Below are 13196 nucleotides of genomic sequence, written 5' to 3'. Positions count from 1 at the left end.
CTCTCCTCTCCTCTCCTCTCTATGGCTTCTTTTCCCCTCTCAATAACTAAACAAACAAACAAACAAACAAACCACCATTTCCCCAGCTGCGGACTTGAGGCTGTCTTCTCCAGCACTCCCCTCCCCTCCCTGCCAAAAAAGGGCTAGAGTACAGTATATCCCAAATTCTATATTTTAACTTGAAAATTAGGGGGTCGCCTTATACGCCCAGTCGCCTTATATGCCGGCATATACGGTAGTTGATATGCAAACACAGTTTCAAAACATATTCCATTTGATATGTAACACACCCAAAAAGATGATGGGCTTCTTGGAAATGGAGGTGGTGAGAGGCATCAAACTTTGTGTGGTCATCTTGTAGAGACTGTCAGGAATTCTGGCACAAAGTACTAGTGCATATTTGAAAGATCACAACTTACCATATTCAACTTTGATACAAAATCAATCTTGCTGAATTGAGATTTGAACTATGGATCTTTTGAATGAAAACATACGTACACATTCACACACAAACAACCCTCCGAGGTACAATGCTCAGCAGCCTAAATCTGGGGAAATGCTCAGAGATCTGCAATGACATAACATGTATGTCTAATATCCTGCGTTTATATTACCAAAGCTAGCTGCTTTTTGACACCTTAAGGCAGACTTCCTCAACCTCGGCCCTCCAGATGCAGAAGAATAGTAACTTCAATTAATATTTAGTTCGTTTTGCACATTATGTAGATGATGATCAACAAGACTGTATTTTTCAGTCTTAGATCAAAGTTGTTCCTTCTATTTCCAGCTTTCAGAGGTAAGTACCGGTACCATGCTTTATGTAGCAAAACAGCACCACCCACATGCAAGAGAAAGGTAGGCTAAGGAAAATCGAAGGCTTACAGAAACATGCAGTTTTTGTTTTTAAAAAATAACTGGGAAACAGAAAAACAGCTCAAGACTGGGTGTGATGCTTCAGTTCCATTTGTATATTAAAGTGTGAATATGTTTCTTTTGTTGAAGGGTAGACATTTTACCCAGTCTTTGGAAAGTGGGAAATAACAAGGATAGGGTTAATACTGATGCCAATTTTCAGTTTGTTTTCTGTAAACATGCTTTATTTTCAGAATAATCAAACCTTAAAAACAAATCTGTATTGGAAACCAGTTTCCACTGTGCCTAAAGATGTGTTATTACTGATAGTTTATGCGTAGATCCGCCCCAGACACTGGGAAGATAGAGGAACCCAAAATGGGCTCAAACAAAAATAGGCAGAGGTCTTGTCTGTCTCTGAGGGGAGTCTACTGCCACATGTCAGGCACTTCAGCAAAAAAACCCCAATAAACCAATCAGGTGGGCCATGGACTCTGGACAGCCCAAGAAACACAGCTGAAGGGAAGCCTTCAGTGCAATTCCGTTTCTTAATACAGCATGACATACCAAGATACTATCTGTATTCAGAACTGCATCATTTTTAGCCAGTCATGCTAACTTGCTTTTGTTGTGCAATAGCCAATATTGGTCATACTCAAGAGTAGACCTATTGAACTCAGTTTGCTTTCTAATGAAGCCCAGCCTAGTGCAGATTTCCCCTGCAGGCCATGCTATTTAAATTTACCATCTTCCTGTTGAAAAGTGTATCACAATGGGATTAAGTTCCATTAGAAATTTTTTTAAAGAAACTAGTTCTTTACAAGAACTTGTGAGTGGGCTCATCAACTTTTTCATAGAATCAGAATTGTAGCGGTAGAAGGGATTCTGAGGGTCATCTAGTGCAACCCTCTGTGATGCAGGAATCTTGGCTAAAGCATCCATGACCAATGGCTATCCAACATCTGCTTAAAATCCTCCATTACTATTTTTTTTTCATTTTTATATTGTTATTGGTGGGTGGTATTCTTTTGCTTTTTTAAAAAAACTCTTAATACAGTAGTATGTTGACAAAAGTAATGTAGATTACTTACAAAAATGGTAGGTATATAAAATGAACTCTAATTTTAAAAATGAAGATAAAATGCCTATATTGGAGACCAGCTTAAGTATCACAAAAGTGTGAAACTTCCAAATGTTCTCATCAGGCAAGGTATCACACAAGTAATTTAATCAAAAATTTAAATGGCTAAAGACCATGTTTCTCCCTCATCCAGGAGCAATCATTGCTTCTTTATTCCAGAATCATGTATGTACAGGTGCCATAGATTTAACATGTATATTTTCTCTCACCCCCTTTTAATTGCCTAATGAAAAGCAAAAGCCTGCTACACTTTTGTGACTGGTTAGTCACGTAAAAGTATTGCCCAACTGGATTTTGGAGTTTTTTAAGGGCTCGACATAGCTTCCTTAGCTTTTTTATATATTCTGATTAATATTTCAGGCGGCCATAATGGTAGCTGAAGGTGATAAAAATTAGGGATGACACTTGAATTTCTGTGAAATGAAATAGCCCTTTTGTGGGATGGGGAATAATACACACACAACAGTATGTCAATTAAAAAAAATATTTAATGCTGCCAAAAGTATAAAAAATACAATAAGAATGGCAGTACAAAGTATTTTCTAGTGTGATCTCTTACATCTCTCTACAGTTAATACAAGCATAAAACACTTAAGACAAATTTCATTTTGCAAAGTCTTTTGCTGGTGATGTACTTCATTCCCTGGTTGTTTACGTTGTAAACAGATAGTTATGAGGCCACTTGTGTATTGCTCAGACCTCAGTTTTGTTCCTGAAGAGGGGTCATGTCCTGCTTTGCATGCCAAAAGTATATAATTTTTAGGTGCAGAATATTCACAAGTCTTGGAGATCTAGGTGTCGGTCACTCTCGGCCTAAAGACACACAATGTAAAAGAGTCACAGATTCAGTACAAACAGAAGTATACTGCTAAGAGGTATTACAGTTTTACTGCAATTGTAAGTTGATTTTTTGAAAGTCATGAAGGCCTTATTTGATATTGAGTGGTTATTACAACAGGTGTATCCTTCCTACCATGGATAAAATCTCTTTGAATTAGTTAAGAGAAAGGCACTGGGAACATTCTTGCTCCAATTAAGGACCTTTTGAATTAGGGGGGGGGAATACAAAAATGCATTTGATTAAAAGGAAAGTACATTGTACAATGAGTACAATTTTATTGCATTTGACTCCTGAAAATTTAACTTTCCTTAGAAAGTTAAACGAAAAGCTTAAAACTAATGTTAAGTGAGGATACAAGAGAAAACATGGAGAATCAAGATTTCAACTGAGTGCAATATTTTTGAAAAAAAGTTTTAATATGTTGGATAAACTATGAATTGACAAAGGCTTTTAGAGTATTTTGAACAAGCTTGCTTTAGTTAGAAATGCAAATCATCCATTATGTGTCTAATAATCAGTTTGATGGGCAAAAAAGTTAACCCAAAATCTAGCTTTCTATTTGCACAAGGTTCTCAGTCCTTTTATCATATGGGAACTGCCAACGAAGTAAAACAAATGTTCGGTCAGATGAACATCAAAGATGATTGCACCAAAGTAGTATTGGGACAGACCCAGGACAACTCAGGCACGAACTGAAAAAGCAGTTAAAGACACAAACCCAAAAAACACAGGAAAGAGGACAAGTGAATAAAGAATTCCAGTTTTGTTGGGTTGCTTCCCATATCAGGAAAGAACTGACATCCTTTCCCTCTCCAGCAAGGTGGCCACCCTCCCAAATACTAGTCAGGTTTACTCTTTCCTGAATAATGTATTGTTTTTCTCCATTATAACCCGACCCGTCAACTACAAAAGTGACTTTTTGTGGTACTCACTTTTAAGGCTTTGGTCATTTTCTCCACACAAACCACTGTAACATTGTATGCAATGCGTTTCCCCTGGGCAGACACAGGGGTACGCATACCCCTAAACATTTTGTGAATCTAAGTTTGGCCTCATTGAGGGGCAGTATTTCAATATGAGTAGGAAAATGAGAGTATCCCTAAACTTTTTTTAGAAAAAAGTACTGGATATATGTAGATATATATAGTTTTATATATATATGCATAGTTATATATATATATATATATATATATATATATATATATATATATATGGTGTGTATGTGTATGGATTTGCATGTATTCATCTATAATGAAAACTGCACAGAAAATATTCTTAAAATATTTATTTAAATCCGATAGAACCAGTTGCAACAACTATTTTGATCATGAATAAAACTGCTTATAAATGAATATGGTGAAAATATTAAGGAGAAAGGACAATATAATATGCTCCATAAAATGCTGCCAAGAGCAAAAAATGAAGTTACTTCTGAGGGAAAGGGAGGGCACAGCTCAGTACAACGTAAGTGCTGTAACAGACATCTCCTTGGTATCTCCAGGTAGGGCTTGGAAAGACTTATGTCCCAAACCCCAATAGTACTACTGAGCTGGACAGACCAATAATTTGACTCACTGAGGCAGATGCCTATAAGACCTGGGATTGTATTGAACAGCAAGATGGAAAAAGTACCACCATTCTTTACATGCACACAAGCTTTCAAGAGTTCCTAAATGAGAGCTTGAAACTGGCCAATTTAATCTAGAAATGAAATAAATTTCCATCTTCTATTGTGCATTTTTGTTTCTTGGAAAAGTAAAAGTCTATTTATATAGAAATCCTGACATTCTGATCAGTACCTTTTTGATGTTCATGCTTCACAATTCCAAAATACTCCCTCTATTAACATTTAATAATCCATAAGGGAAATAACAGTAAGAATTGAGAAAAATATATTTCAAGAGTTCCTTGATTTAGTTCCACCTTGAGTTTGATTTTGTTTAATCTTGAGTTTTGTACTGGATCAAAAAGCTTACACTTCATAACACTCCATACATATGGTGCCACCCATTTGTTCAGGATTAGAATTTATAAGATCCTTAGAACACTTATAGAAACTCAATAATCCTAAAATTGCATAGTTCCTCTCCCCACAATAAAAAACAAAAGCCTTGGGATTAGAGTTTTGTATTTTCATGGCCTTGATTTATGTCTCTAATACATCTATAAGAATGGTGGGCAGAATAAGCTTGACATTTCCTTAAAATCCTGTGTTCTAAACTGTAACAATGTTTGATACAAACAAAGATGAAATGTTCGATAATATTGTGTCCATATCAGAGTATTGTAAATCAATTGTCTTAAGTATTCTGTTGGTGCTGAGATTCATAAACATGCCATTTCACCATCAAAAAGTAGCTCTACTGTTATTTCCACTATCTCATATACCCATTATCCATAGGCCAACATATAAGAAAAATAGTATTTCTATTTCCTTTCTTGGAGAAAACATTCATATTAGGGGCTATTTATTTGTTTCCAGCTGCAACACTTAATATGGCCTACATTTTTTTCTTTTCAGAAAATATGACCAAGTTTGTCACATGCTGTTTACAACCACTATAAAGGATACTAAAATATTTCAAGGAATAGGAGTCAAATCAAGTGAGACACACAAAAACGTTTTCACATTTAATGGAATGTTTGAACTTTAAACACAAGCTATGGCTTCCAACAGTAGCTGCAGTCTTAACACAAACTTCCCTTCAAAAAGAGTCTGTTTGAGATATTGAAACTCCCAGTAGTCTTATAAAAATTAAACATTTTCAAGTTTTAAATAAAAGGTAACTACAAGCATAAATACATGAATGCAACTTACAGAGTAGAAACTGAGAAATAGCCCCTATTTGCTTAACACCAAATACCTCAAAAGGGCAATTCACTAAATCACTAAGTTGGGGTGGTGATGTCAGTAAATTTCCAAACCACTCTTGAAATGTTGGGGGTGGATGACCGATAACTAATGCATACTCTTTCTGTCAGAGAAGTTTGTACAAATGTAGTTTTTTAAAAAATACAGTTATCTACAAAAAAAGATTAAATAGAGTTACAAAATTTATTCTAAGTCTGGATAGTATAAATGGTTGATGGTATATTATACACACACACACACACAAATGTAACTGTTTTGCATTCAGAGTATGACACCACACTGTTTATTGCTTCTATCCAGTTATGAGAGTTGATAAAGCCTTGGCAATTGAGTCTACTACATCTAGTGGACTATCATTTTATGCAATATATACATGGTTGCTGAAAGTATGCATTAGTTGGCCTCATGAGTGTGGATGGGTGGCTCTGGACTCAGAATAAATTGTCCAAATGCCTACTTCAGGCACAGCCACACCCTCCCTGAAGGAGCAGGTTTCTCCTGGATCCATTTTGGTCACTAAAGACCTAGGTGACTTCAGTGGCTAGGAGTGCCTTTTATCAGCTTTGGCTGGTAAGACATTTATGGCTGTTTCTAGATTGGGATAATCTGACCACTGTCATCAATGAGCTGCTAACCTCCAGACTGGATTACATGACGCTCGCCTGGAAGCTGCAGGAAGTGCAAAATGTGGCAGCTTGACTGCTTTCTGGTGCAGACTATCATCGTAGTCGTGCCACTGCTGAAAACTGCACTGGCTACAAATTAGGTACCAGGCTAAGTTCAAGGCACTGGGACTGGTGTTCAAAGCCCTACACAGCTTGGGACCAAGATGCCTAAAGGATCGTCTATATACCCAGTCAAGCACTGCAAAAGAGCCTGTTGCAGAAACCACCCTTTTCAGGTTTTTTTCTATACAATATACAAATTAGGTCTTTAGGATGGTGACACCCTCTCTTATTAGACAGGTGGTATCCTGTCTTTTAGCCCCTACTGAACCAAAAAAACCCTGTCTCTTTCAACAAGCCTTTTCCCAGTCTGCCTCTGTAAACTATTTCTCACTATTTTATATATAAAATTGTTTTAAAATGTGGGCACTGTTTTATATATACTATGAAACTGTTTTTCTTATTTTACAGTTGTAACTGCTTTGTTTTATATTTGCATATTTTGTTGATGTAACCCACCCCGCTGGGAGTCTTATGGTAAAGGGCAGGTAAGAAATCCAATAAATAAATAAATAAATAGTTTTTATGTCAGGTAGCAATTTCGTTCCATAAGTACCTAAACAAAGAGTCCAGCCACAGTGACTAGTGATCAGGTTACTTCATTACAAGATTACTGCATCGGTTGCAGTTGTATTCTCACTTGTTCTGTCAACTGTAGCAGCAGTCCTGCACCTAGAAATAGTTGCTATGTTCCCCTCAAATCAGTGGGGCCGATTTAAGCTTTATATTACTAGATGCATGATTGCAGAAGCACTCACTTACACGAGAGCACCTTGGAAGTACAATTTCCAGCAAGAATAAACTCCAATGAAAATGGCTGAACCAAACCCAATCTTAGTGAGAATAGGCTTCCAATATAACCACCTTTTCCTTTTTCGTTCAGCCTCACTCAGCTTATGCTTCATCTGCTGCACCATCTGTGCTGTGTTAGCTTTCCTGTCATCTCTTAGCCGTTTCCGAACAACCCTAAAAAGGAAAACAAAAAATGATCAGTTATAGTCACAGATTTTTAATCCACTTTGATTTAAGAGTGCATGACAGGTAGCAACATTTAAAACACATCAATTAAAAAAAACCCAGAAGAAGCAGTATTACTTATGTTTGTTAAATACAAAATTGAACTACGGCAGCTTAAACCTGGCCTCAAATATCTAACCCTATTAAGAAGGTATTTGTGCTTTTGGAAGATCCTAAGGCTAACAAGCTTCCAAGGGAAGAGTTCTGTAAGTGGGCAAGAGGAAACCCATCAAGGTGTAGGTAAATTACACCTGCACACACATACTGAACAAATGTATGATTCCCATCCTCCATTGCTGCCTGTGTGCACCTTTTACAAGTAAAATATATGATTTAAAGATGTGGCACTTTTAAAGGGTGTCTACTGTTGAGGAAGCACTCCAAAAGATAAATAGCCACACTTCTGAAGAAACCTCCAAATCTGTCATTTTTTAAATAAAAAGAGAGCTTATGCCCACTTTTATGCTTCAGCCCCTGAAGGGTTGATCATTGCAGCTGTTGACCAGGAATCCTGTTTCCTGAATTTCATCTGGAAATGAAACCCAGTATAGAAAATAGAAATTGCCCCCAGTGACTGACAGTAAAAATCAGTTTATGTATCAAGTTATGCTACTTAGTTGGAGAGGGAAAGGGAGAAAGAGAGAAAATGCATTTTGAACTGTTGAGCTGGGTTTTGATATTCAAGATAATATACTGCACTTGCATAAGTACTATGTTCTGCTCGTAGATAATATGGATCTAGTATTCTGCAAGCCGGAATCAAGATTGCCGGAAGAAATATCAACAACCTCAGATATGCTGATGACACAACCTTGATGGCAGAAAGTGAGGAGGAATTAAAGAACCTTTTAATGAGGGTGAAAGAGGAGAGCGCAAAATATGGTCTGAAGCTCAACATCAAAAAAAGCTAAGATCATGGCCACTGGTCACATCACCTCCTGGCAAATAGAAGGAGAAGAAATGGAGGCAGTGAGAGATTTTACTTTCTTGGGTTCCATGATCACTGCAGGTGGTGACAGCCGTCACGAAATTAAAAGACGCCTGCTTCTTGAGAGAAAAGCAATGACAAACCTAGTCAGCATCTTAAAAAGCAGAAGCATCACCTTGCCGACAAAGGTCCGTATAGTTAAAGCTATGGTTTTCCCAGTAGTGATGTATGGAAGTGAGAGCTGGGCCATAAAGAAGGCTGATCGCCGAAGAATTGATGCTTTTGAATTATGGTGCTGGAGGAGACTCTTGAGAGTCCCATGGACTGCAAGAAGATCAAACCTATCTATTCTTTTTTTAAAAAAATAATTTTTATTGATTTTACAAAAAAGAAAAACATACACAACATATTATCCCCCTTCTTCTGCCCCCCCTCCATGGTCCCCCTCCTGTCACAAGAGAGTCCCATGAAAAGTGGGCAGTCAAAGGTGGTCCATTTTATAATTGGGTTTATCCCCACCCCATTCTCCCTCCCCCCAGAGGCCCCCCCCGCCACCAAGAGGCTCTAGAATGACAAGGAGAAATGAGGGTGGGTGTCCACCCAACTATCTATCTAAACATACATTATTGATAAACAAAATGATACACACAAATACTAACACACACCAAAAATTTAAAACCTTATCATTTTTCCTAAACATTATCTCGTGGGCTTCCCCTGACACCCCCCCCCCTTATTGATTTTCATTTGCCAAATCACCTTTAACAGTTTACATTTTTTACTTTTAACAAACTGTTCCACTCTCATTAAACTTATATTTATCTATTTAGCCATTTAATCAAATTATCTATTAATTTTTATATATATTATCACTTTCCATTCCCTCCTCCCCTCCGCACCCCAAAACTCTCCCTGCCACTGAGAGTTTCCAGAATGCAAAGAACAAGCAGGGAACGGTTCTTTTTCAAGCTGGATCTCCCCCCACTCCAGAAGCCCCCCTCCTGCCACCAAGGGCTCCCAGAACAAAGACGGCCCACAGGGGTGGGTGGAACACCCAACTTTCCCTATTCCAATTCAATTTCCTACAAGCTATAATAATATTCCCAATTCTGATCTAATATACACTTTAACCTTAACTATCATCTACTTTTCCTCCCTTGCCTAAATTTTTCTCCAAGAATACTCATACCTTTATAAATTCCCCACTTATTTTCTTATTCCATTTTATATATTTTCTTTCTAATTTAAACTCTTCCCCCCCCCCGTTCACAGCATTTCCCTTCTCAATTCAACAAGTCCAAAGTCCACAAACCAGTTTCAAAACCATTTTAACCAGCCTTTAAACGTAACATCCTTTCCCCTTCACCCCACTCCCTTTCTACAATATTTTACATGCCCAAATTTTCCATTCCCTCCCTGTTGCCCCTTTCTTATTTGAATAGCCTGTTCCTTGTAGTTAATCTTCTCCAACAATCTTTGTTCCTTATGGGAATTCTGAAGTCCAAACATTATTTGCGCTCCCCCTTCCATGGGGGCACTGTTTCTCTGGTATACTTGATCGAAAATTTTTCCTTCTTTCTTTTCATAGCAGACTTCCTTCTGATGTGAAACTTGGCATACTTCTTGTTCTTCATTAATTTCTTCTTTGGTCTCTTCATCCGACACTTTTTTACCCTCATCCCCTTGAAGAAGTTGTTTCATCTCTTCTAATTGCAAATTGTCTATGTACGTTCCAATTCTAAGTTCCCATAAGAGTCTCAGAGTTCTCTCCTTGAATCCAGCTGCATACCCACATGTTGACATTTTTTTTTTACTCCTCTCAAGGACACAGTGTTATTTAAAAAAAACAGGAAGTGGTTACATTTCCTCAGTCCATCGCCATTTTCCAAACTGGCTACAATATATCCTCAAATAAGAGAAATCAGTTACTTATTTCCAAATTGTTATTATCCGAGGGGAGTTTTCGCAAATAGTTCTTACAGTTCAACTTAACCACATTGTTTCCATTCTCCCTCCTTTCACGAGTCTTGCTGAATCCGTCTGGGCTGCTGATTCCAGCGGCAAGAAGAGACTTTCCTCTCCTTAATTTCCCAAATTGCAGGGATTTTGCTTAATTACACACTTCTCCCCCTTGCCCTCCACAAAAGGGGAGTTTAGTTCAATTCTTGCAGGTACATAGACACAAAAAATCCAACTTTATCCTGGCATAGGGTATTTTTCCAACAGTTTCTTACGGCAATCATTAGAAGGAGGTCGGCTTCCGTTTTTTATAACCTCTCTTCCATAGCCAAATTTTCTCAATTTCTAAATCCAAAAAGTCCAATTACTCACAGTCCAATCTGTTGCTGAATTTTCCTTAGAAGAATTGACCGCCTCCACCTTCCAGTCACGCAGCTTCGCACTCTCAGAGTAGCAACCTCAGTCTGTCCGCCGCGGTTCACCTCCTCGCTCTCGGGGGCTTAAACAAAGCCGATCCGGGGAGGAGAGAACCTATACATTCTTAAGGAAATCAGCCCTGAGTGCTCACTGGAAGAACAGATCCTGAAGCTGAGGCTCCAATACTTTGGCCACCTCATGAGAAGAGAAGACTCCCTGGAAAAGACCCTGATGTTGGGAAAGATTGAGGGCACAAGGAGAAGGGGACGACAGAGGACGAGATGGTTGGACAGTGTTCTCGAAGCCACCAACGTGAGTCTGACCAAACTGCGGGAGGCAGTGGAAGACAGGGGTGCCTGGCATGCTCTGGTCCAGTAAACAAAGTATTCTGCATGCAACATTATCTCTACCACTTCCTCCTTCCATTTGTGGCTCTCTGTCATAAATTATTTCAAGGGTCCACCAATCATGATTATCAAGATATGGAGGGGATTGCAGAGGGAGATGGGCAGGCCTTCTCCATTAACCTGATATTCAAAGAAGGAATGTTAAGGATGCAAGGCTTTATGCTTTCCTACTAATTCATACTAATTCACACTAATTCGTGTCCAACTCTTCATGTTCCATCTGCACCAAGCAGAACATGGTCAAGGTACTCTGCCCACGTCTTTGCTTGCTTTTTCTGTACATGTGATCTGCAGCAAGGGCTTAACTTGACAAACACTGTCATGGTTTCAAATGGCACTACTACACACATCAGATCATGATTAAGACCTAGAAGTTACTGAATTGAATCCAGAGTTCACTTCTGCTAGGTGAAGTTTGGACCTAATTAATTGCAATTACTACTGAGCATGTTTGTATCACATACAACAACATGGCAAGTGTTTTAACACTTCCTGAATATTTTCAAAATACTGCAACTTTAAGGGTTATAAACTTCTTTTAAACAGTAGTCAAATTCTTTATTATATTCAATTATAATTGAATCAATTATATTCCAACTAGTGTAATTCAGCCCGTTAAGTAAACGGGCGCTAGAACATCCCGGGGTTCGGAGAAGCGCTTGTGCAGCGCTTCTCTGAACCCCGGGACCTGTCCTTCCTGTCAGCGGCAGGGGGAGAGGTACGAAGGAGGAGAAAGAAGCCCTTTCTCCTCCTTCCTTCCTCTCTCCCAGCCACCGACAGGAAGGAGACATCCCGGGGTTTGGAGAAGCGCTTGCGCAGCGCTTCTCCGAACCCTGGGACCTGTCCTTGCTGGACGCACACGCACACACACGCACTCTCCCCCGCCAACACTCAGTCCAGCCGGGAGCGGCGGTTGGCTGCAGAGAAACAGTAGGTGGGGGGGTGGGGAGAGTGCGCGTGCGTGTGCGTCCAGTCTCCTGCGTCCAATCCCTGTGTCCCTGGGGCACATGCACAGTAGCGCGGACACAGGGGCTGGATGCAGAGACACTTGCACTTTATTATATAGGATAGGTGCACAAACAGAACAAAACAAGATAGAAATCCTGAAACAACTGTTGGATTTATATAACAAAGATCTACTAGCTCCATTGTGGGAACAATCCATATACAGACCACCACATTCAACTTTCAAACACTTTCCAGAGTTCAGTACAAGAATGTAACATCAAGAATAAGTGACATGAATTACAGCCAGTAGTATGGATTTTGTAACAAGGGACACTCTCTTCAAATCATATGGCATTGGTTTTTAAAAGTGGCTATTATATAAAAATGATACTCACGTGTCAGCACTTGGATCTGCAGTATTTTGTATTGAAGAAGACATGTCAGTATTTATAATGTTCTCACTTTGCTCCTGGTTTTCTAATCCCACTCTGTTCCCATTGTGCCTCCCTGTAGTTAGTCTGGTTGGGTGTGGAGGGGAACGTTCAGAACTTGGTGCCTGGTCCTCTTTTGAGAGTTCCTTCCACCGATTCTGAATGGAGGACAGCTTGTTAGAGTTTTGAAGTTTTTTTTTAACTACCTGAAAAGTCACAGGTACAGTTATTTTCAAAGATGAGCTACAACATCTTTGGATAAGAACAACAAGTTGGGTTCAATGGTTCCCTTCCATATGTGAAATACTATGTCATACATACATTTACAGGACTGTTTTAAACCTTGCACTATAACACTCTACAACAAAAAGAAAACCAAATCCAAAGAAACTGTGCTTGAAGAAACACGAAAACTGCTATGAAACATACTTACCGTATTTTTCTGTCTATAAGACGTTCCCACTTTTGGGGACTCAGATTTAAGAAAATTGGGGGAGATGTATCCATGTATAAGAGGCCCTCTAATTTTTGACATTATTTTTAAGGGGAAAACATAGTCTTATACACAGAAAAATACAGTATATACCACTGTACAATTTTTTCCTCTAGTGTTTGTGGGATAGTACTAGTGGCCAGTGCTTTTTCACTAGAAAAAGAG

The 13196-nt window shown here is 38.8% G+C and overlaps 1 protein-coding gene across 6 annotated transcripts in view; it reads right to left on the bottom strand.

The window, feature by feature from the left end:
• Positions 1 to 2463: 2463 nt before the first annotated feature.
• The window catches only part of PTPN2 (protein tyrosine phosphatase non-receptor type 2), a 29818-nt gene continuing 19085 nt past the window's right edge, over positions 2464 to 13196 (bottom strand). For 2 of the 6 annotated variants that reach the window (XM_088675309.1, XM_088675312.1), the window contains 3 exons: positions 12503 to 12744; positions 7194 to 7397; positions 2464 to 2806 (listed from right to left, as the gene is read on the bottom strand). In XM_088675309.1, the coding sequence (XP_088531435.1) occupies positions 2785 to 2806; positions 7194 to 7397; positions 12503 to 12744 (468 nt within the window). In that variant the 3' untranslated portion in view covers positions 2464 to 2784. Of the gene's footprint in view, positions 2807 to 7193; positions 7398 to 10707; positions 12745 to 13196 lie in introns of all 6 variants that reach the window. The other 4 variants (XR_015951439.1, XM_088675311.1, XM_088675310.1 and 1 more) reach the window with 4 other exon arrangements.

This window comes from Zootoca vivipara, chromosome 8, assembly GCF_965207765.1.
Source record: "Zootoca vivipara chromosome 8, rZooViv2.hap1.1, whole genome shotgun sequence".
Classification (NCBI taxonomy): Eukaryota; Metazoa; Chordata; class Lepidosauria; order Squamata; family Lacertidae; genus Zootoca; species Zootoca vivipara.
The sequence above is the reverse complement of the archived record's forward strand: the minus strand, read 5'-3'. Positions and strand labels throughout refer to the sequence as shown.